Below are 25,635 nucleotides of genomic sequence, written 5' to 3'. Positions count from 1 at the left end.
CACTAGGACCTCCATGGAACGATGTCGACACCCCTGATTTAGAGGAAGGAACAAGAGGAAGGAACTTGAACATACATTCTCAGAAATACAGAGAGGATGAAAAAGTGACCAACGTTGACGCCAAGCTTAGGAAACAAGTGGCTGTGCAATAGGCTCAAGTAACCTTGCCTCAGCCTTAGCTCAACCCCCTAACACAGTGGTGGAGGACAGACGACCAGGGTTCTACTGTAACTCAGTTGATAAAAACAGGCAGGGAAATATAGCCATGTAGCCATACTGAAAATATGTATTGCTTTCAGAAAAGTGTTGGTCAAATTCTGAGAGTTTCTTGGCAACATCTGAGTGAAACAGTGGTTGCTACTATGTGGAAGGTTCAACTGAGGTCAACTGTTAACAGGGTTCAGGTATGTAAGTCCAGTGGTAGATATTACATTCCTGACACTTATAAAATATCCTCAGTGAGAAATTGCTGGGTGGATAGACAGCCCTCCAGGCTACTTTCACAGCACTTGTGTTGCTTCCTGGTCATCTGTAAATAATGCATTTGAAGCTAAAATGACTGACAGTTGAATTCCTGTTTATCTGTCTGGCTTGGGATCAAGGGCTTAACATTGCACATCTGAAGACATATCTTCCCAGTGAGCATCTGTCTGTCGTATGGAGGGTAGTTCACCAGGGGAAGAGAGGAGGCTGCCAAACGGACTGTCAGGGCTATACGCATCCACAAGATAATATACAACAAGAGACAGCCGAGTTCATTACAACATCTAGTCAGAATGCAATGTAAGCAATGGTTTTCATTTAGCCTCATATTTCAATTACTGCTGTAGGCCTTCTCATCTTAACAATAGGAACAACATTTACCCACAGATAGGAAGGTCATATCTTCAGGAACAACATTTACCCACAGATAGGAAGGTCATATCTTCAGGAACAACATTTACCCACAGATAGGAAGGTCATATCTTCAGGAACAATGTGTATATAATTTACCCACAGATAGGAAGGTCATATCTTCAGGAACAATGTGAATATCATTTACCCACAGATAGGAAGGTAATATCTTCAGGAACAATGTGTATATAATTTACCCACAGATAGGAAGGTCATATCTTCAGGAACAATGTGAATATCATTTACCCACAGATAGGAAGGTCATATCTTCAGGAACAATGTGAATATCATTTACCCACAGATAGGAAGGTCATATCTTCAGGAACAATGTGTATATAATTTACCCACAGATAGGAAGGTCATATCTTCAGGAACAATGTGAATATCATTTACCCACAGATAGGAAGGTCATATCTTCAGGAACAATGTGTATATAATTTACCCACAGATATGAAGGTCATATCTTCAGGAACAATGTGAATATAATTTACCCACAGATAGGAAGGTCATATCTTCAGGAACAATGTGAATATAATTTACCCACAGATAGGAAGGTCATATCTTCAGGAACAATGTGAATATCATTTACCCACAGATAGGAAGGTCATATCTTCAGGAACAATGTGTATATCATTTACCCACAGATATGAAGGTCATATCTTCAGGAACAATGTGTTCTAGGCCCCGTCCCTAGTGAATCATAGTGTACGTCTCAAATGGTACCCTAATCTCTATGTAGTGCACTACTTTTGACCAGAGCCCTATGGTCCCTGGTCTAATGTAGTGCATTATATAGAGAATAGGGTGCCATTTGTGACAGCCATAGCCGTATTCTAGTCCTTGCTGATTAAATGACTGATGAAGAGACCTTTCCTTTCATGTTCTCTTTCTTGTTTTTTACACAAGCTTGTTTCATCAGTTGCTAAGCAATGTTCCAATGGCCTCTCCGTGGCCTTTCTAACTGTGTGTGTTGTGCAGAGAGAGGACAGCGGCGTTCTTTTCCGTGCTGTGTTTCGGAGGCGTGCTTGACCTTTCGGACACAAGGACAGGAGTGTTGTTGAGAACAAGTGGAGGAGACTAGTGACACAGCTGGCTAGAGCCAGAGGCACACCTAATAATGATGAATCATTGGGTTATATTTGTCCTGTTTCATTATACGCATGTGTGAAATGGAAATGTGTTTATTGCATATCCCCCTGAGACACCCTCAGAGACTGGGGTCACAGCCAGGGTCAGCCATTATCAACAGCAACCTTGGAGCAATTAGGGTTAAGTGCCTTGTCAAGGGCACAATGGAAGATTTTTCACTTTGTCGCTAAGGGATTCGAACTAGTGACCTTTCAGTTACTGGCCCAACGCTCTTACCCCTAGGCTACATGCCGCACATACCACTTCCAGGACTAACTGGACTAAAGTGGCTCAAGAGCTGGGCATAGCCTTAACCTCAGACAGAGACAGACACACACAAAGACAGACACACAGACAGATAGACACACAGAGAGACAGACACACAGACAGACAGACACACAGACAGACAGACACACAGAGAGATAGACACACAGAGAGACAGACACACAGACAGACAGACACACAGACAGACAGACACACAGAGAGATAGACACACAGACAGACAGACACACAGACAGACAGACACACAGAGAGATAGACACACAGAGAGACAGACACACAGACAGACAGACACACACACAGACAGACAGACAATCTCTCTCTCTCTCTACGCTAGGCTCTAGTCAGTGTGTGTGTCCTCACCACTCTAGCTGGTAGTTCATCTGGTAGTCCCTCTCCTCTGCCTGTCGCAGGTCGTTGTGGAACTTGAGGAGCTGCTGTCTCATACGGCTGACCTCTGTGTCCGGCCCCTCAGGGAACTGCTCAGCCGTCTCCAGATCTCTCTGCTGGCGCTCCAGCTCTGCTCTGAACCGCTTGGCCTCCTGCAGCAGCCGGATCTCTGACCGCTGAGAGCTGGGGTGGGGAGATGGGAGTCACAGACAGACACAGACAGATCTCTGACTGCTGAGCGCTGGGGTGGGGAGATGGGAGTCACAGACAGATCTCTGACTGCTGAGAGCTGGGGTGGGGAGATGGGAGTCACAGACAGACACAGACAGATCTCTGACTGCTGAGAGCTGGGGTGGGGAGATGGGAGTCACAGACAGACACAGACAGATCTCTGACTGCTGAGAGCTGGGGTGGGGAGATGGGAGTCACAGACAGACACAGACAGATCTCTGACTGCTGAGAGCTGGGGTGGGGAGATGGGAGTCACAGACAGACACAGACAGATCTCTGACTGCTGAGAGCTGGGGTGGGGAGATGGGAGTCACAGACAGACACAGACAGATCTCTGACTGCTGAGAGCTGGGGTGGGGAGATGGGAGTCACAGACAGACACAGACAGATCTCTGACTGCTGAGAGCTGGGTTGGGGAGATGGGAGTCACAGACAGACACAGACAGATCTCTGACTGCTGAGAGCTGGGGTGGGGAGATGGGAGTCACAGACAGACACAGGCAGATCTCTGACTGCTGAGAGCTGGGGTGTGGAGATGGGAGTCACAGACAGACACAGACATATCTGACTGCTGAGAGCTGGGGTGTGGAGATGGGAGTCACAGACAGACACAGACAGATATCTGACTGCTGAGAGCTGGGGTGTGGAGATGGGAGTCACAGACAGACACAGACAGATATCTGACTGCTGAGAGCTGGGGTGTGGAGATGGGAGTCACAGACAGACACAGACAGATCTCTGACTGCTGAGAGCTGGGGTGGGGAGATGGGAGTCACAGACAGACACAGACAGATCTCTGACTGTTGAGAGCTGGGGTGGGGAGATGGGAGTCACAGACAGATCTCTGACTGCTGAGAGCTGGGGTGGGGAGATGGGAGTCACAGACAGATCTCTGACTGCTGAGAGCTGGGGTGGGGAGATGGGAGTCACAGACAGATCTCTGACTGCTGAGAGCTGGGGTGTGGAGATGGGAGTCACAGACAGACACAGGTACTTATGGGTCATATGACAGGGCAGAGATGTGGTCAGCTGGCTCAGCTCATCACCCTCAGGTAGGAGGGGAATCACACAGGTCCTAGTGGCACACAGACACAGATGCTGGTAGGGACCAGACTTTCACCTCAACTAGGCGTCCGAGGGTAGTTATGCACTGAGTCTACAAAACAATAAGAACACATTCCCAATATTGAGTTTCACCCCCTTTTGCCCTCAGAACAGCCTCAATGTGTCGGGGCATGGACTCTACAAGGTGTCTAAAGAGTTCCACAGGGAGGCTGGCCCATGTGGACTCCAATGCTTCCCACAGTTGTGTCAAATTGGTTGGATGTCCTTTGGGTGCTGGACCATTCTTGATACACACGGGAAACTGTTGAGCTTGAAAAACCCAGCAGCGTTGCAGTTCTCAATACAAACCGGTCCTCCTGGTACCTACTACTAGACCCTGTTCAGAGGCACTTTTTGTGTCTTACCCATTCACCCTCTGAATGGCACACAGACACAATCCATGTCTCAACTGTCTCAAGGCTTAACACTCCTTATTTAAACTGTCTCCTCCCCTCCATCTACACTGATTGAAGTGGATCAATGAGGTATCATATCTTTCACCTGGATTCACCTGTTCAGTCTGTCATGGAAACAATATCATGTTCATAATGTTTTGTATATTCAGTGTATACAGGTACTGATGGGTCATGTTAAACAGGTACTGATGGGTCATGTTAAACAGGTACTGATGGGTCATTTTAAACAGGTACTGATGGGTCATGTTAAACAGGTACTGATGGGTCATGTTAAACAGGTACTGATGGGTCATGTTAAACAGTTACTGATGGGTACTGATGGGTCATTTTAAACAGGTACTGATGGGTCATTTTAAACAGGTACTGATGGGTAGTGATGGGTCATGTTAAACAGGTACTGATGGGTCATTTTAAACAGGTACTGATGGGTCATGTTAAACAGGTACTGATGGGTCATGTTAAACAGGTACTGATGGGTCATTTTAAACAGGTACTGATGGGTCATGTTAAACAGGTACTGATGGGTCATTTTAAACAGGTACTGATGGGTTATGTTAAACAGGTACTGATGGGTCATGTTAAACAGGTACTGATGGGTCATTTTAAACAGGTACTGATGGGTACTGATGGGTCATTTTAAACAGGTACTGATGGGTCATGTTAAACAGGTACTGATGGGTCAAGTTAAACAGGTACTGATGGGTCAATAATATGGCACAGGTCCAGTCCAATCCTCATACAGAGTGGCTTGTGTTATCCATGTAAACATGTAAGGAGCGTCTATGGACAGGGAGAGATGAGATCACTTACCTTTTCAAGGTGTCATGGAGCAGGCTGAAACTGGCTTTGAGCTTCGCTGCTTTGGTCCCGCTGATCTTCCCAGTAGAGAACAGCTACGAGAGAACAAAATCCTTCTTTCAATAATCATCTGCCTAAAGCCGTGGACCAGAATCAGCATCTGGGAAGCCATCCATGTCTCTCCATCTGACCACAGAGCGATTAGCTCTCCTTGCACATGTCAAATAAAAACTCAACCACACAGATTAGATGGTTCCAGTGGCTGTAAACAAGTCTGTTGTTTACACCCCCCCCCCCCCCCACCTCTCTCTAGTGTTTATCACCGTGCCAACGCTACAGAACATCTGTGTTTGCTTCAACTACAAAGGAACAAAAACAGAACTCCACATTCCTAAACGCAATTCAGTTGCTATTCAGCGAGAAAACCCTTTATCCAGCTGATCTTCACAGAGCCAGGCTGACCTTCACAGAGCCAGGCTGATCTTCACAGAGCCAGGCTGATCTTCACAGAGCCAGGCTGACCTTCACAGAGCCAGGCTGACCTTCACAGAGCCAGGCTGACCTTCACAGAGCCAGGCTGACCTTCACAGAGCCAGGCTGACCTTCACAGAGCCAGGCTGATCTTCACAGAGCCAGGCTGACCTTCACAGAGCCAGGCTGATCTTCACAGAGCCAGGCTGATTTTCACAGAGCCAGGCTGATTTTCACAGAGCCAGGCTGATCTTCACAGAGCCAGGCTGATTTTCACAGAGCCAGGCTGATTTTCACAGAGCCAGGCTGATCTTCACAGAGCCAGGCTGATCTTCACAGAGCCAGGCTGATCTTCACAGAGCCAGGCTTATTTTCACAGAGCCAGGCTGATCTTCACAGAGCCAGGCTGATCTTCACAGAGCCAGGCTGATCTTCACAGAGCCAGGCTTATTTTCACAGAGCCAGGCTGATCTTCACAGAGCCAGGCTGTGATGGTTGGAACGATGAAAGACACATCAAACAGTCAACACGTGTGTGCATCACTGATGTTTTAGGTGATTGTCTTAGATCAGAGTGAACTACCACACTGTGAAACGTTCTAATGACTTCCTCTCACCGGAGAGCTACAGCTGGCAGAAAACAACTGATACCTTTGGATTCATCTCATTAGAGTTCATCAGAGTGCTGCAGGTTTACTGGAAAACCCCATGTCTTAAAAGGAACATGGAGAATAACGAAGGTATAGAATAATGTATTATTGACCTGGGGCTGGTTGCACACAGTCATACAGGTGTAGAGACACACATAGGACTACAGGTGTAGAGACACACATAGGACTACAGGTATAGAGACACACATAGGACTACAGGTGTAGAGACACACATAGGACTACAGGTATAGAGACACACATAGGACTACAGGTATAGAGACACACATAGGACTACAGGTGTAGAGACACACATAGGACTACAGGTATAGAGACACACATAGGACTACAGGTATAGAGACACACAGGACTACAGGTGTAGAGACACACATAGGACTACAGGTGTAGAGACACACATAGGACTACAGGTATAGAGACACACACAGGACTACAGGTGTAGAGACACACAGGACTACAGGTATAGAGACACACAGGACTACAGGTGTAGAGACACACAGGACTACAGGTATAGAGACACACAGGACTACAGGTGTAGAGACACACATAGGACTACAGGTATAGAGACACACATAGGATTACAGGTATAGATAGGTTGGTACTGTAACTCTGACAGTTCTGTCTGTTAGAGAGGAGATCCAGGCCTGGATGGTACTGTAACCCTGACAGTTCTGTCTGTTAGAGAGGAGATCCAGGCCTGGATGGTACTGTAACCCTGACAGTTCTGTCTGTTAGAGAGGAGATCCAGGCCTGGATGGTACTGTAACTCTGACAGTTCTGTCTGTTAGAGAGGAGATCCAGGCCTGGATGGTACTGTAACCCTGACAGTTCTGTCTGTTAGAGAGGAGATCCAGGCCTGGATGGTACTGTAACCCTGACAGTTCTGTCTGTTAGAGAGGAGATCCAGGCCTGGATGGTACTGTAACCCTGACAGTTCTGTCTGTTAGAGAGGAGATCCAGACCTGGATGGTACTGTAACTCTGACAGTTCTGTCTGTTAGAGAGGAGATCCAGGCCTGGATGGTACTGTAACCCTGACAGTTCTGTCTGTTAGAGAGGAGATCCAGGCCTGGATGGTACTGTAACCCTGACAGTTCTGTCTGTTAGAGAGGAGATCCAGGCCTGGATGGTACTGTAACCCTGACAGTTCTGTCTGTTAGAGAGGAGATCCAGGCCTGGATGGTACTGTAACCCTGACAGTTCTGTCTGTTAGAGAGGAGATCCAGGCCTGCATGGTACTGTAACTCTGCCCGTTCTGCTCAACCAACATGGAATAGGTTCTACATCTGCATTACTTGCTGTTTGGGGTTTTAGGCTGGGTTTCTGTACAGCACTTTGAGATATCAGCTGATGTACGAAGGGCTATATAAATACATTTGATTTGATTTGAATAGGTCAATTATAAGCTCTATGGTTTTCCCTTCCTCAGTAAAAAATAAAGACAGTTTCTCGTTCAGTGGCTGGGAGCCACTTAAAGGAATGGATAGTCAAAAAGTTTCAATTCTCAACAACAACAATAACAGTTATCATATCAGTTATATAGAGTTCCAGACAGTTACAATATTCATAAGGATGAGTCATGGACAGTAAACTATTCCATAGATATGGAAGGAATAACAATAACAGTTATCATATCAGTTATATAGAGTTCCAGACAGTTACAATATTCATAAGGATGAGTCATGGACAGTAAACTATTCCATAGATATGGAAGGAATAACAATAACAGTTATCATATCAGTTATATAGAGTTCCAGACAGTTACAATATTCATAAGGATGAGTCATGGACAGTAAACTATTCCATAGATATGGAAGGAATAACAATAACAGTCACTTTATTCGTAAAGTCAAGTTCTTTTCCTGCAGGTGAGGAGGACTCGTTAATGTGTAGCCCGTCTGGCTCAGAGGGACAATACTTTCTGATCACACGATGGCTGACGTTGACCCATGACCTCCACCACACAGAGCCCTGTGGCACTGCCAGTTTCAGCCTGCTACAGGATTTGAGCTGTTCTGTTTATCTTTCAGAGCTCTAGAGTCATCTCACCTTTGACCCAAAACTAAGGTGTATAACGTGAGTTTCAATAGAGGGTTTGAATTGCAAATATTGCATCACTTTCAATATGACTAATCCTGAATGAAACACCTTACTGTGTTTCATTCAATATGACTTCCAGCCTGTGAAGAGCTATAGCCCACTTTACAGGAATCCCACAACCCACCACAAAGTCCATCAGTAGGAAAAGCGAACAACTCATCGTGGCAGAGAGAAGATGCTATGTATTCCACAGTTGTGGTGATGTCATATTCATACATTGAATCTAAAACTGTCATTGCAACGAGACCAGAGTTAAGAAGGAAAGAGACACATTGGTGTTGATCCACAGCAACACTGAGATTGGAGTTTGGAGATTAAACAAGTGCACTGTAGGACCATAGCCTTTCTCTCTGTTCAGGTGATTCTAGTATCAACCCTCTAAGACCCTCAAACCGACCACTTCTACCACTTCATAAAGGGCTTAGTGTCCTAGTTCAGGATACATATCCAAGAACACAAAACAGCAAAACAACAAGAGGGGAAAAACCTACAGGAGAGAATGTTAATTCCTTTGTACTGACTCACTTCCATTGTACTGACTCAGGAGAGAATGTTAATTCCATTGTACTGACTCACTTCCATTGTACTGACTCAGGAGAGAATGTTAATTCCTTTGTACTGACTCACTTCCATTGTACTGACTCAGGAGAGAATGTTAATTCCTTTGTACTGACTCACTTCCATTGTACTGACTCAGGAGAGAATGTTAATTCCTTTGTACTGACTCACTTCCATTGTACTGACTCAGGAGAGAATGTTAATTCCTTTGTACTGACTCACTTCCATTGTACTGACTCAGGAGAGAATGTTAATTCCTTTGTACTGACTCACTTCCATTGTACTGACTCAGGAGAGAATGTTAATTCCTTTGTACTGACTCACTTGTCTGTTCAGGGAAATGGGCTGACTTCTAAAGGACTGCAGCTCAGTCAGAACTCTGCCTTCCTACTCTCTCTTTAAATGGTTGACTTTGCTGCTGGTATGGAGTGGTGGAATTACGCAACACAGCCCCTCCCACCCCTCCCTCCCTCCCCTGATATTAATGACACAACTATCTCAGGCAGGAGGCAGTCTCCTGCGCTCACTCTCCTGCAGGCTGCTCTCTCACGCCGCTCTCGCTCTCTCTGACTGCGTAGCTGAGAAACACACACTCACTCACTCACTCACTGACACGCACACACACTCAGTCAAAACACACACCATGAGGCTGTTCGTGCTGTGTGTTGTGGCCTCCACCACTCTTCTGCTGGCAGTCCCATGGAGCTCCGCAGCAGAGCCAGGAGACAGAGCCCAGAGATGGGATAAGGTTCAGGATAAGGCTGCTACAGGAGAGGTTTCAGGGGGCTGCCCTGTGAGGATGAAGCCTTCTGGCCAGTGTGGAGAAGAGGACGACTGCCCCTACCAGATCACCCTGCCTCCACTGACCATCCAGCTGCCCAAGCAGTTCAGGATGCTGGAGAAGACCATGAAGGAGCTGCAGAGCCTGAAGGAGACGGTGAACCGGCTGAAGAGGGACTGTCAGGAGTGCCGGCAGCAGGCTGACCAGAGCCTGCAGAGGGACAGCGGGGAGGCAGCAGGGGGTCCCGCTACGGGACCAGGGTTTCTGGAAATACAGTCTAGCACCAGTAAGGAGGAACGAGGAGACGGGGGAACCAACACAGGGCCTGATGGGGATGGCATTGGCACCGGTTCTGGTACTGGCAAAGGCACCGTCTCTACCGGCGGTTCTGTGTTTGAGATGCAGGTGAAGATGAACAAGATGTCCAACAGCCTGCGTAACGCACGGGGACAGATCACGGCTCTGCAGGGCCGTCTAGAGGAACTAAGCCTGATCAACATGAGGAACGTGGAGGCCATCGTGGACAGCAAGGTGGAGAACATCACTGGAGTGATCAACAAGCTCAGTAACAACTGTAACCACCAGTGTGCCGTCCAGCAAACTCCTCAGTGTACGTCTATTTACTCTCTTTAATTAACCAAATAGGTTCTTGACAATTTGACAGGAAAATTCTGTATAACCTTTAAGTGATTTACAAAACGCTCTGTTATTACTAAACTATAATTTTTCTGTAAAGTGCAGAACTTCCCTCAGTGTGAGTGTTATTGAAAATAGCCCCCCCTGTTCTCTTATAGAAGCTCCTCTAGTCTCTTGTTATTGCTAACCTATTGTTCTCCTCTAAGCATCAGCCAGACAGACTTATTATAAAATCAGGCTTTCATGCACTGCATGCAGTAATGTACAGTATGCCAGCCCTCTGTACTGAGTGTGAGTACTCTGCTGTATCAGTACTGTACAGTATGCCAGCCCTCTGTACTGAGTGTGAGTACTCTGCCGTATCAAAAGGAGAGTTGCAGGTTTAACTCCAGATCATCACCCTTTCTTTATGCACGGTCCTAGACTAACACTGCTACTGTACCAGGGAATTACATTGTTTCATCACACTTTATCTTTCAAAACTCATTGGGATATTCTGAGTGTGAGAGATTCTGATATTTTGAGTGTGAGGTACTCTGATATTTTGAGTGTGAGATATTCTGATATTTTGGGTGTGAGATATTCTGATATTTTGAGTGTGAGATACTCTGATATTTTGAGTGTGAGATATTCTGATATTTTGGGTGTGAGATATTCTGATATTTTGAGTGTGAGATATTCTGATATTTTGAGTGTGAGGTATTCTGATATTTTGAGTGTGGGACACTGATATTTTGAGTGTGGGATATTCTGATATTTTGAGTGTGGGATATTCTGATATTTTGAGTGTGGGATATTCTGATATTTTGAGTGTGTGATACTCTAATATTTTGAGTGTGGGATATTCTGATATTTTGAGTGTGTGATACTCTGATATTTTGAGTGTGGGATACTCTGATATTTTGAGTGTGGGATACTCTGATATTTTGAGTGTGAGATATTCTGACATTTTGAGTGTGTGATACTCTGATATTTTGAGTGTGAGATATTCTGATATTTTGAGTGTGTGATACTCTGATATTTTGAGTGTGGGATACTCTGATATTTTGAGTGTGTGATACTCTGATATTTTGAGTGTGAGATATTCTGACATTTTGAGTGTGTGTTACACAGTGTTAACGTCATGGTGTAAACAGCTACCTCCTTTATTACACTTGCCAACAAGATGATGCAATGTGTTGCATTCCGACAGTTGGTCATGGTGAGATCAGAACACTATGTAGAAGTACTTGTCTTAGATTAATCTGTCATGTTTCGTATAAGAGCTCTGCAAATGACTCTGGATAGCTTGACAAGATAATGTCAGAAGTGATTCATGTAAAGATTATGGAGAAACAGGCAATATAAAGTGTTTTCAGTAAGAGTCGGGAGCATCCAGTATCAAAGTGCAGTAGTGCTTGTAGGTTCTGTTGTTGACACAGCCTTCTTTCTACTGGCTACGTTTCTATCTTGATGTGAGAAACTCTCTGTCGGCTCAACGACAACAGAACGTCAGCAGTCAGACATCTCACAATCTCAGCTCTGTAACGGATCATTAAGCCCCAATTCACAGTTAAACTAAACAGTGTGCTTCCTGTCTCTGATTGGATTTGAAGGTGTTCGCGGACATACATCGAGGGAGTCGACCTTCGGATCATTTAACTGAATCATGTTCTCGATTCATTTATAAACACTTTTATTAAGCTTCATCTAATGTCCCAAGCCTTGTTCTGTAGGAATTAAAGGAACTGTTTGCCTGTAATGTGAGAATGCACAAGCTTTTCACTGGGACGATGTTACTTCCAGATGAGGGTTTTATGTCTCTGCATACTTCCTTGATAATACAGCTGCTCTTCTGTTGCTGTCAATCCCCTTTATCAGTCTGCATGGCTGTCTGTCCATCTGTCTGGCGGACTGTTATATTTGGGTCAGTCACAGCCTGGCGCCCATATTCTGAGAACCACTAATACTATCACATATGGGCAGACTTTGATAGGAGTACTGCCCACAGGGGGGAGATACAGAGACACACACACACTCACACACACGCACAAACAGCCTGCTCTGTCCTCTTCTGTGCTCTGCTAACTCAACTCCTCTCTCATGCTTCCTAGGCTCCTATCCTGAGCAGTCGACTGGCGTCACTTTCCAAAACTCAGGGTCTCTAAGCTCCAAAAGTGTCTGTCAGGATGCATTATCATCACACACACAGAGTGGGGACTGGCAGGCTCTCCAGCAGCCTTGGTTAATCCCATTTGACACGTTCCCACGTTTTGACAAGGCTGTCCTCCCCTTATATGAAAACAGTGACACCGTGGCTCAACTCGCTCAGTCAGCTCTGGGGCTGAAAGTCAGGAACATTCTGGGGCTGAAAGTCAGGAACATTCCATGCAATGGCTGCTGGGTTGTGAGAGGCTTGTGCTTTGAGGGAAACAGTGTTTTCTTTACTCCTCGGACACTGACCGTTGCCTCTCTCTCCCTCCCCCTGCCCTGTCTCTCTCTCTCTCTCCCTCCCCCTGCCCTGTCTCTCTCTGTCTCTCTCTCCCTTCCCCTGCCCTGTCTCTCTCTGTCTCTCTCCCTCCCCCTGCCCTGTCTCTCTCTCTCTCTCTCCCTCCCCCTGCCCTGTCTCTCTCTCACAACAGTCATCATCGCTCCCAAGGACTGCTCTGACTACAACATGCTAAAGGAGAGGAGGAACGGCGTCTACCAGGTCACGCCAGACCCCAGGAACGGCACGTTCCAGGTCTACTGCGACATGGAGTCGTTCGGCGGCGGCTGGACCCTGGTGCAGCAGCGCCTCAATGGCACCGTCAGCTTCAACCGCTCCTGGACTGAGTACAAGGTTAATAAACCCATTTGACAAAACTCTGTGACAGACCGTGGTCAGTAACATTCCATGTAATGGCCTGCTGGCCTGTGAGAATCAGGGAAAACATGAGGATGTGTCCCAAATGTCACCCTATTCCCTATATAGTGCACTACCTTTGACCAGGCACTATGTAGGGAATAGGGTGCCATTTGGGACAGATTTGACTCCTCTGACACAGACCTTTACATTTTTTTCTCTCTCTCCCCCTGCCCTTGCCCTCTCTCTCTCTCTGTCTCTCTATCTCTCTCTCCCTGCCCTTGCCCTCTCTCTCTCTCTGTCTCTCTCTCTCTCTCTCCCTGCCATTGCCCTCTCTCTCTCTGTCTCTCTCTCTCTAGGGGGGATTTGGTGACCCCCGGGGAGAGTTCTGGTTGGGCAACGACCGCATCCACCTCCTGACCAAGGCCAAGGACATGGTTCTGCGCATCGAACTGGAGGACTTCCAAGGGGTGCGGGAGTATGCCAAGTTCGACCAGTTCTACGTAGCCAACGAATTCCTGAGGTATCGCCTCTCCATCAGCGGGTACAGTGGCACGGCCGGCAACGCGCTGCACATGAACCAGCACTTCAACCACGACCAGAAGTTCTTCACCACGCCAGACAGGGACAACGACATGTACCCGTCAGGGAACTGCGGCGCGTACTACAGCTCTGGCTGGTGGTTTGACGCCTGCATGTCAGCCAATCTCAATGGGAAATACTACCACAAGAGATACAAGGGCGTGAGGAACGGCATCTTCTGGGGAACATGGCACAACATGTCTAGTGAAGCATACCCCACCAACTACAGGCAGGCCTTCAAGACGGTCAAAATGATGATACGGCCAAAGAACTACGCTCCGTAAAAGAGAACGGAAACGACCGGAAAGATCAGAAATACTTTTTTCTTCTTGACTTTCTGCTCCTTTGACCTTTCTGCCTCCCACTGTCAAGTTTAACCACATGGTTCAGAGACAGTCTGAGACACCTGAGTTCCCGGGAATAAAACAGCAATGAAATCTTCAAAAGGTTGGAAAAGTCTCCACCGAAGACAAACGTATGATATCACAGTCATAGGAAATGTCTGGCTATCGGTCAAAAAACATACTATGGACCATGTGCCACTGAACTAACAACAGCAACAAAATGGAGTCAGATATGTTTGCTTTCTGCAGAATAATTACATTGGTTGACTGCAGGCACTGCAACTGTTTCCAGACATCTGTAACTCCATTGTCTGTATAATACTGCCACCTAGCGTTATGTCATTGCATTGCATCCTCATCTAGACAGGCTAAGCAGCATGGAAACTAAAGGCCCCAAGTTCAAGGAGGAAATGTACAGTATTTATTTTTGAAAGTATGATAGCTTTTATATAACTAATATATGGACTGTATGTTCATGCAGTACACAGTGATTGCCTAAGATGAGTAGCCCAAAAAGTATTGTACTCGGAATTAAAAAGCATTGTATTGGGGTTGAGAAGTTGACCACAGAGAAGTTTAAAACTAAAAGATGGAGTATTTCGACTTGTATGAAAAGGTTTAAAGTGTAGGTATATTTGAATAGAATAATTGATTATGTAGCTTGATGTATAGAACTGTATGTACACTAGACGTTTTTCATTCACCTTCTATTGTCCTATTCAAAAAAGTATTTACTTTTTATATAAAAACATGAATAAACTTTTTACAGATTTGCACCGAGTACTGAATGTTTTGTTATCCATATCCCGCATGAAACACAGCAGGCAAATAGCCCTGACCCAGCCTATATCTGCCAACCATCAGCAGGCAAATAGCCCTGACCCAGCCTATATCTGCCAACCATCAGCAGGCAAATAGCCCTGACCCAGCCTATATCTGTCAACCATCAGCAGGCAAATAGCCCTGACCCAGCCTATATCTGTCAACCATCAGCAGGCAAATAGCCCTGACCCAGCCTATATCTGTCAACCATCAGCAGGCAAATAGCCCTGACCTAGCCTATATCTGTCAACCATCAGCAGGCAAATAGCCCTGACCCAGCCTATATCTGTCAACCATCAGCAGTCAAATAGACCTGACCCAGCCTATATCTGTCAACCATCAGCAGGCAAATAGACCTGACCAAGCCTATATCTGTCAACCATCAGCAGTCAAATAGACCTGACCCAGCCTATATCTGTCAACCATCAGCAGGCAAATAGCCCTGACCTAGCCTATATCTGTCAACCATCAGCAGGCAAATAGACCTGACCCAGCCTATATCTGTCAACCATCAGCAGGCAAATAGCCCTGACCCAGCCTATATCTGTCAACCATCAGCAGTCAAATAGACCTGACCCAGCCTATATCTGTCAACCATCAGCAGGCAAATAGCCCTGACCTAGCCTATATCTGTCAACCATCAGCAGGCAAATAGACCTGACCCAGCCTATATCTGCCAACCATCAGCAGTCAAATAGACCTGACCCAGCCTATATCTGTCAACCATCAGCAGGCAAATAGCCCTGACCCAGCCTATATCTGTCAACCATCAGCAGTCAAATAGCCCTGACCCAGCCTATATCTGTCAACCATCAGCAGGCAAATAGACCTGACCTAGCCTATATCTGCCAACCATCAGCAGGCAAATAGACCTGACCCAGCCTATATCTGCCAACCATCAGCAGGCAAATAGACCTGACCTAGCCTATATCTGCCAACCATCAGCAGGCAAATAGACCTGACCCAGCCTATATCTGCCAACCATCAGCAGGCAAATAGCCCTGACCCAGCCTATATCTGCCAACCATCAGCAGGCAAATAGACCTGACTCAGCCTATATCTGCCAACCATCAGCAGGCAAATAGACATGACCTAGCCTATATCTGCCAACCATCAGCAGGCAAATAGCCCTGACCCAGCCTATATCTGCCAACCATCAGCAGGCAAATAGACCTGACCCAGCCTATATCTGTCAACCATCAGCAGGCAAATAGACCTGACCCAGCCTATATCTGCCAACCATCAACAGGCAAATAGCCCTGACCCAGCCTATATCTGTCAACCATCAGCAGGCAAATAGACCTGACCCAGCCTATATCTGTCAACCATCAGCAGGCAAATAGACCTGACCCAGCCTATATCTGTCAACTATCAGCAGGCAAATAGCCCCGACCCAGCCTATATCTGCCAACCATCAACAGGCAAATAGCCCTGACCCAGCCTATATCTGTCAACCATCAGCAGGCAAATAGCCCTGACCCAGCCTAAATCTGCCAACCATCAGCAGGCAAATAGCCCTGACCCAGCCTATATCTGTCAACCATCAGCAGGCAAATAGAAATGACCCAGCCTATATCTGTCAACCATCAGTAGGCAAATAGCCCTGACCCAGCTTATATCTGCCAACCATCAGCAGGCAAATAGCCCTGACCCAGCCTATATCTGTCAACCATCAGCAGGCAAATAGCCCTGACCCAGCCTATATCTGCCAACCATCAGCAGGCAAATAGCCCTGACCCAGCCTATATCTGTCAACCATCAGCAGGCAAATAGCCCTGACCCAGCCTATATCTGTCAACCATCAGCAGGCAAATAGACCTGACCCAGCCTATATCTGTCAACCATCAACAGGCAAATAGCCCTGACCCAGCCTATATCTGTCAACCATCAGCAGGCAAATAGACCTGACCCAGCCTATATCTGTCAACCATCAGCAGGCAAATAGCCCTGACCCAGCCTATATCTGCCAACCATCAGCAGGCAAATAGACCTGACCCAGCCTATATCTGCCAACCATCAGCAGGCAAATAGACCTGACCTAGCCTATATCTGTCAACCATCAACAGGCAAATTGCCCTGACCCAGCCTATATCTGCCAACCATCAGCAGGCAAATAGACCTGACCCAGCCTATATCTGCCAACCATCAGCAGGCAAATAGCCCTGACCCAGCCTATATCAGTCAACCATCAGCAGGCAAATAGCCCTGACCCAGCCTATATCTGTCAACCATCAGCAGGCATATAGCCCTGATAAAGCCTATATCTGCCAACCATCAGCAGGCAAATAGCCCTGACCCAGCCTATATTTGCCAACCATCAGCAGGCAAATAGCCCTGGCCCAGCCTATATCGGTCAACCATCAGCAGGCAAATAGACCTGACCCAGCCTATACCTGCCAACCATCAGCAGGCAAATAGACCTGAGCTAGCCCATATCTGCCAACCATCAGCAGGCAAATAGACCTGACCCAGCCTATATCTGTCAACCATCAGCAGGCAAATAGACCTGACCCAGCCTATATCTGCCAACCATCAACAGGCAAATAGCCCTGACCCAGCCTATATCTGCCAACCATCAGCAGGCAAATAGACCTGACCCAGCCTATATCTGTCAACCATCAGTAGGCAAATAGCCCTGACCTAGCCTATATCTGCCAACCATCAGCAGGCAAATAGACCTGACCCAGCCAATATCTGCCAACCATCAGCAGGCAAATAGCCCTGACCCAGCCTATATCTGCCAACCATCAGCAGGCAAATAGACCTGACCCAGCCTATATCTGCCAACCATCAGCAGGCAAATAGCCCTGACCCAGCCTATATCTGTCAACCATCAGCAGGCAAATAGCCCTGACCCAGCCTATATCTGTCAACCATCAGCAGGCAAATAGACCTGACCCAGCCTATATCTGTCAACCATCAACAGGCAAATAGCCCTGACCCAGCCTATATCTGTCAACCATCAGCAGGCAAATAGCCCTGAACCAGCCTATATCTGCCAACCATCAGCAGGCAAATAGCCCTGACCTAACCTATATCTGCCAACCATCAGCAGGCAAATAGCCCTGACCCAGCCTATATCTGTCAACCATCAGCAGGCAAATAGACCTGACCTAGCCTATATCTGTCAACCATCAACAGGCAAATTGCCCTGACCCAGCCTATATCTGCCAACCATCAGCAGGCAAATAGACCTGACCCAGCCTATATCTGCCAACCATCAGCAGGCAAATAGCCCTGACCCAGCCTGTATCAGTCAACCATCAGCAGGCAAATAGCCCTGACCCAGCCTATATCTGCCAACCATCAGCAGGCATATAGCCCTGAACCAGCCTATATCTGCCAACCATCAGCAGGCAAATAGCCCTGACCCAGCCTATATTTGCCAACCATCAGCAGGCAAATAGCCCTGGCCCAGCCTATATCTGCCAACCATCAGCAGGCAAAAAGACCTGACCCAGCCTATATCGGTCAACCATCAGCAGGCAAATAGACCTGACCCAGCCTATACCTGCCAACCATCAGCAGGCAAATAGACCTGACCCAGCCTATATCTGTCAACCATCAGCAGGCAAATAGACCTGACCCAGCCTATATCTGCCAACCATCAACAGGCAAATAGCCCTGACCCAGCCTATATCTGCCAACCATCAGCAGGCAAATAGCCCTGACCCAGCCTATATTTGCCAACCATCAGCAGGCAAATAGCCCTGGCCCAGCCTATATCGGTCAACCATCAGCAGGCAAATAGACCTGACCCAGCCTATACCTGCCAACCATCAGCAGGCAAATAGACCTGAGCTAGCCCATATCTGCCAACCATCAGCAGGCAAATAGACCTGACCCAGCCTATATCTGTCAACCATCAGCAGGCAAATAGACCTGACCCAGCCTATATCTGCCAACCATCAACAGGCAAATAGCCCTGACCCAGCCTATATCTGCCAACCATCAGCAGGCAAATAGACCTGACCCAGCCTATATCTGTCAACCATCAGCAGGCAAATAGCCCTGACCTAGCCTATATCTGCCAACCATCAGCAGGCAAATAGACCTGACCCAGCCAATATCTGCCAACCATCAGCAGGCAAATAGCCCTGACCCAGCCTATATCTGCCAACCATCAGCAGGCAAATAGACCTGACCCAGCCTATATCTGCCAACCATCAGCAGGCAAATAGCCCTGACCCAGCCTATATCTGTCAACCATCAGCAGGCAAATAGCCCTGACCCAGCCTATATCTGTCAACCATCAGCAGGCAAATAGACCTGACCCAGCCTATATCTGTCAACCATCAACAGGCAAATAGCCCTGACCCAGCCTATATCTGTCAACCATCAGCAGGCAAATAGCCCTGAACCAGCCTATATCTGCCAACCATCAGCAGGCAAATAGCCCTGACCTAACCTATATCTGCCAACCATCAGCAGGCAAATAGCCCTGACCCAGCCTATATCTGTCAACCATCAGCAGGCAAATAGACCTGACCTAGCCTATATCTGTCAACCATCAACAGGCAAATTGCCCTGACCCAGCCTATATCTGCCAACCATCAGCAGGCAAATAGACCTGACCCAGCCTATATCTGCCAACCATCAGCAGGCAAATAGCCCTGACCCAGCCTGTATCAGTCAACCATCAGCAGGCAAATAGCCCTGACCCAGCCTATATCTGCCAACCATCAGCAGGCATATAGCCCTGAACCAGCCTATATCTGCCAACCATCAGCAGGCAAATAGCCCTGACCTAACCTATATCTGCCAACCATCAGCAGGCAAATAGCCCTGACCCAGCCTATATCTGTCAACCATCAGCAGGCAAATAGACCTGACCTAGCCTATATCTGTCAACCATCAACAGGCAAATTGCCCTGACCCAGCCTATATCTGCCAACCATCAGCAGGCAAATAGACCTGACCCAGCCTATATCTGCCAACCATCAGCAGGCAAATAGCCCTGACCCAGCCTGTATCAGTCAACCATCAGCAGGCAAATAGCCCTGACCCAGCCTATATCTGCCAACCATCAGCAGGCATATAGCCCTGAACCAGCCTATATCTGCCAACCATCAGCAGGCAAATAGCCCTGACCCAGCCTATATTTGCCAACCATCAGCAGGCAAATAGCCCTGGCCCAGCCTATATCTGCCAACCATCAGCAGGCAAAAAGACCTGACCCAGCCTATATCGGTCAACCATCAGCAGGCAAATAGACCTGACCCAGCCTATACCTGCCAACCATCAGCAGGCAAATAGACCTGACCCAGCCTATATCTGTCAACCATCAGCAGGCAAATAGACCTGACCCAGCCTATATCTGCCAACCATCAACAGGCAAATAGCCCTGACCCAGCCTATATCTGCCAACCATCAGCAGGCAAATAGACCTGACCCAGCCTATATCTGTCAACCATCAGCAGGCAAATAGCCCTGACCTAGCCTATATCTGCCAACCATCAGCAGGCAAATAGACCTGACCCAGCCTATATCTGCCAACCATCAGCAGGCAAATAGCCCTGACCCAGCCTATATCTGCCAACCATCAGCAGGCAAATAGACCTGACTCAGCCTATATCTGCCAACCATCAGCAGGCAAATAGACATGACCTAGCCTATATCTGCCAACCATCAACAGGCAAATAGCCCTGACCCAGCCTATATCTGCCAACCATCAGCAGGCAAATAGACATGACCTAGCCTATATCTGCCAACCATCAGCAGGCAAATAGACCTGACCCAGCCTATATCTGCCAACCATCAGCAGGCAAATAGCCCTGACCCAGCCTATATCTGCCAACCATCAGCAGGCAAATAGACCTGACTCAGCCTATATCTGCCAACCATCAGCAGGCAAATAGACCTGACCCAGCCTATATCTGCCAACCATCAGCAGGGAAATAAACCTGGTCTAGCCTATATGTTTTATTCATTTTACCTTCATAAGGGTTCAGGATTGGCTGATGTTCTATTCATTTTCCCTTCATAAGGGTTCAGGATTGGCTGATATTTTATTCATTTTCCCTTCATAAGGGTTCAGGATTGGCTGATGTTTTATTCATTTTCCCTTCATAAGGGTTCAGGATTGGCTGATGTTTTATTCATTTTCCCTTCATAAGGGTTCAGGATTGGCAATACAATACAATACACAATACAATACACAATACATAATACAGTACATAATACAATACATAATACAGTGCATAATACAATACATAATACAATACATAATACAATATATAATACAATACATAATACAATACATATTACAATATATAATATAATACAATACATATTACAATACATAATACAGTACATAATACAATACATAATACAATATATAATACAATACACAATACAATACATATTACAATATATAATATAATACAATACACAATACAATACATAATACAATACATATTACAATACATAATACAGTACATACTACAATACATAATACAATATATAATACAATACATATTACAATACATATTACAATACATAATACAGTACATAATACAATACACAATACAATACACAATACAATACATAATACAATACACAATACAATACATAATACAATACACAATACAATACATATTACAATACACAATACAATACAATACATATTACAATACATATTACAATACATATTACAATGCATATTGCAATACATATTACAATACACAATACAATACACAATACAATACATATTACAATACATATTACAATACATATTACAATACATATTACAATACATATTACAATGCATATTGCAATACATATTACAATAAACAATACAATACACAATACAATACATATTACAATACATATTACAATACATATTACAATACATAATACAGTACATAATACAATACATAATACAATATATAATACAATACATATTACAATACATATTACAATACATAATACAGTACATAATACAATACACAATACAATACACAATACAATACATAATACAGTACATAATACAATACATAATACAATATATAATACAATACATATTACAATACATATTACAATACATAATACAGTACATAATACAATACAATACACAATACAATACATATTACAATACATATTACAATACATATTACAATGCATATTGCAATACATATTACAATACACAATACAATACACAATACAATACATATTACAATACATATTACAATACATATTACAATACATATTACAATACATATTACAATACATATTACAATGCATATTGCAATACATATTACAATAAACAATACAATACACAATACAATACATATTACAATACATATTACAATACATATTACAATACATAATACAGTACATAATACAATACATAATACAATATATAATACAATACATATTACAATACATATTACAATACATAATACAGTACATAATACAATACACAATACAATACACAATACAATACATAATACAGTACATAATACAATACATAATACAATATATAATACAATACATATTACAATACATATTACAATACATAATACAGTACATAATACAATACACAATACAATACACAATACAATACATATTACAATACATATTACAATGCATATTGCAATACATATTACAATACATATTACAATACACAATACAATACATATTACAATACATATTACAATACATATTACAATACATATTACAATGCATATTGCAATACATATTACAATACACAATACAATACATATTACAATACATATTACAATACATATTACAATACATATTACAATACATATTACAATGCATATTGCAATACATAATACAATACACAATACAATACAAAATACAATACATAATACAATACATATTACAATACATATTACAATACATAATACAATATATAATATAATGCAATACATATTACAATACACAATACAATACAAAATACAATACAAAATACAATACATAATACAATACGCAATACAATACATATTACAATATATAATATAATACAATACACAATACAATACAAAATACAATACATAATACAATACATATTACAATACATATTACAATACATAATACAATATATAATATAATGCAATACATATTACAATACACAATACAATACAAAATACAATACATATTACAATACATATTACAATACATAATACAATATATAATATAATGCAATACATATTACAATACATAATACAGTACATATTACAATACACAATACAATACATATTACAACACATATTACAATACACAATACAATACATATTACAATACATATTACAATACATATTACAATACATATTACAATGCATAATACAATACATATTACAATACACAATACAATACATAATACAGTACATAATACAATACACAATACAATACATATTACAATGCATATTACAATGCAAAATGCATAAAAATATCAGTGTTTCTTCACAGTCCGTGTCATGCCGTAAAGTGTTATCTGTGGTGGCAGAGAGTTCCATGTAGTCATGGCTCTATTTAATATTGTGTGTTTCCCAGCCTCTGTTCTGGACCTGGGGACTGTGAAGAGACCTCTGGTTTCAACTGGTCATGGTGACAGAGTTCTAGCAACTATGGTGTATGAATAACTAGGTCAGCCCAGTAGGGGTCAGCTCGGCTCGGTTTGTCTCAGTAGCGTGAAAAGAGTATGTGTTACCTGGTCTAAGCACTGGAAGGCTGGGCTGGCAGAGACGTGAGTGGGGCCCAGGGCCAGGCTCTCCTCCTGTAGGGCAGCATCAGGAGCCAGGGCTGATAAAGGAGTAGTCTCCTCCTCACCTCCTCCACTGGGTGGGTTGGTCTGCTCCCCAGCTTGGCTCATAGTGGCCCTGTCACACACACGCAGACAGACAGACACGCACGCAGACAGACACGAAGATAGAGGCAGCAGACAGACACGCTGACAGACACACACGACAGACAGACAGACAGACAGACAGACAGACAGACAGACAGACAGACAGACAGACAGACAGAGACAGCAGACAGCCAGAGACAGCCGACAGACAGAGACAGCAGACAGCCAGAGACAGCCGACCGACAGCGACAGCAGACAAACAGAGACAGCAGACAGATAGCCAGAGACAGCAGACAAGACAGCCAGAGACAGCAAGCAGCAGACAAGAGACAGCAGACAGACAGAGACAGCAGACAGCAGACAAGAGACAGCAGACAGACACCCAGAGACAGCAGACAGACGGAGACAGCAGACAGACAGAGACAGCAGACAGACAGAGACAGTAGGGAGAAGATAGCAGACAGACAGCAGACAGATAGCAGACAGACAGAGACAGCAGACAGACGGAGACAGCAGGGAGAAGATAGCAGACAGACAGAGACAGCAGGGAGAAGATAGCAGACAGACAGAGACAGCAGACAGACAGCAGACAGACAGGATTAGTAAGCATTTTCATGATCTTCTAAAGAAGAAGAGCACTAGACAATTTCGTAACTACTAGTCATTTACAAGATTATTTTACATTTATTGGCTTTGCAAAGTATTTGCAGAAATATACAAAATCTTAGCCTTGTGTATTCTATCCACTCTACATTACACTGATGAAAGACAGACTGCTGCAACCCTCATAGCCTCTAGCTCCAGTCTTTGACCTAGAATGTGTCCAAAATGGCACCCTATTCCCTATAGTGTAGTACATTTGATCAGGCCCCATATGGGACGCATTGGTCCTGGTCAAACGTAGTCCACTATAGGGAATAGGGTGCCATTTGGGACACAGCTCAGTGTTCTGGAACCTACAGAAAATACTAAACCCAGCTGCTTTGGACCCTTCTAAACCTTGGCTGCTGGCCCAGTGGGCCTCTTACAGTAAGTATAGTCACTATCCTCTCCAGACTTACTTCCCACTGAGCAAAGGCGTCAGTCAGTTCAATGTCTAGTTTTGATTAACATTTGGTTGAGTGTCAACTAACGTGAATCAACACATTTTTGCCGAATTGTTAGGCATAAGAAGAAATACTGGTAGAAAGGCTATTGAACCCGTTTCAACTGGAGACTAGGCCTGTGTTCAGGGCTCCAAATGAACCTTTTCCAATCCTAACTCCCTTTTCTAGACGCGCACCACTGTTTGTGTTCATTTGCAAGGTGCAATGTCAATGATCATTGTTCTATCTGTGATATACCGTTACCGGCTGGAGGGCATTGGATTTAGATGATACGAATGAATCATTTGAGCCAAACAGAACCGGAAAATTCGCTTCCTACTCAAAACTGCTAAAGTTAACTACTGGTTACAACTATTTGACCAGCCTCGTGTAAACTAACTGGGGAAAGAAGAAATAGCTATAGGTAGCTAACGTTAACTGTTACACTTACACTCTGTTATTCTTACCTGTGACAGTCCCTTTATTCACCTGTGACTCCAAGTTTGTCAAAATAATGATCCAGCATTATGCCATAAAAGTTAGCTCTGGGAGGTAGAGCTATTTGTAAATGTTGTTGTCAGCTAGCTAGCTAAACAACAAAATGCTTCAGTAAATCTCAGCCTCTCTGTTTTGTTGAATGCCTTGAAAACGTTGCCATAACAACGACATCCCAACATCCTTTTCAGCAAGACTGAAAAAACAGTTTTTAAACTTTTA

The 25,635-nt window shown here is 44.6% G+C and overlaps 2 protein-coding genes across 2 annotated transcripts in view; one reads left to right on the top strand and one right to left on the bottom strand.

The window, feature by feature from the left end:
* LOC149970073 (coiled-coil domain-containing protein 146-like) overlaps positions 1-23,930 on the bottom strand; it is a 59,474-nt gene extending 35,544 nt beyond the window's left edge. The window contains exons 1-3 of the mRNA XM_090228661.1: positions 23,696-23,930; positions 5,253-5,335; positions 2,665-2,874 (exon numbers count right to left, since the gene is read on the bottom strand). Coding sequence (XP_090084787.1) covers positions 2,665-2,874; positions 5,253-5,335; positions 23,696-23,857 — 455 coding nt within the window. The 5' untranslated portion in view covers positions 23,858-23,930. The remainder of the gene's footprint in view (positions 1-2,664; positions 2,875-5,252; positions 5,336-23,695) is intronic.
* On the top strand, positions 9,408-14,972 carry LOC118942876 (fibroleukin). Its single transcript, XM_036956863.2, has 3 exons — positions 9,408-10,423; positions 13,071-13,270; positions 13,633-14,972. Exons 1-3 carry the CDS (start codon positions 9,517-9,519, stop codon positions 14,137-14,139), a joined length of 1,614 nt encoding a protein of 537 aa, XP_036812758.2. The 5' UTR covers positions 9,408-9,516; the 3' UTR covers positions 14,140-14,972.
* Positions 23,931-25,635: the final 1,705 nt, after the last annotated feature.

This window comes from Oncorhynchus mykiss, unplaced genomic scaffold, assembly GCF_057628025.1.
Source record: "Oncorhynchus mykiss isolate SJ-2025 unplaced genomic scaffold, ASM5762802v1 scaffold96, whole genome shotgun sequence".
Taxonomy (NCBI): domain Eukaryota; kingdom Metazoa; phylum Chordata; class Actinopteri; order Salmoniformes; family Salmonidae; genus Oncorhynchus; species Oncorhynchus mykiss.
Note: the sequence above shows the minus strand (reverse complement) of the source record. Positions and strands in the feature narration are given on the sequence as shown.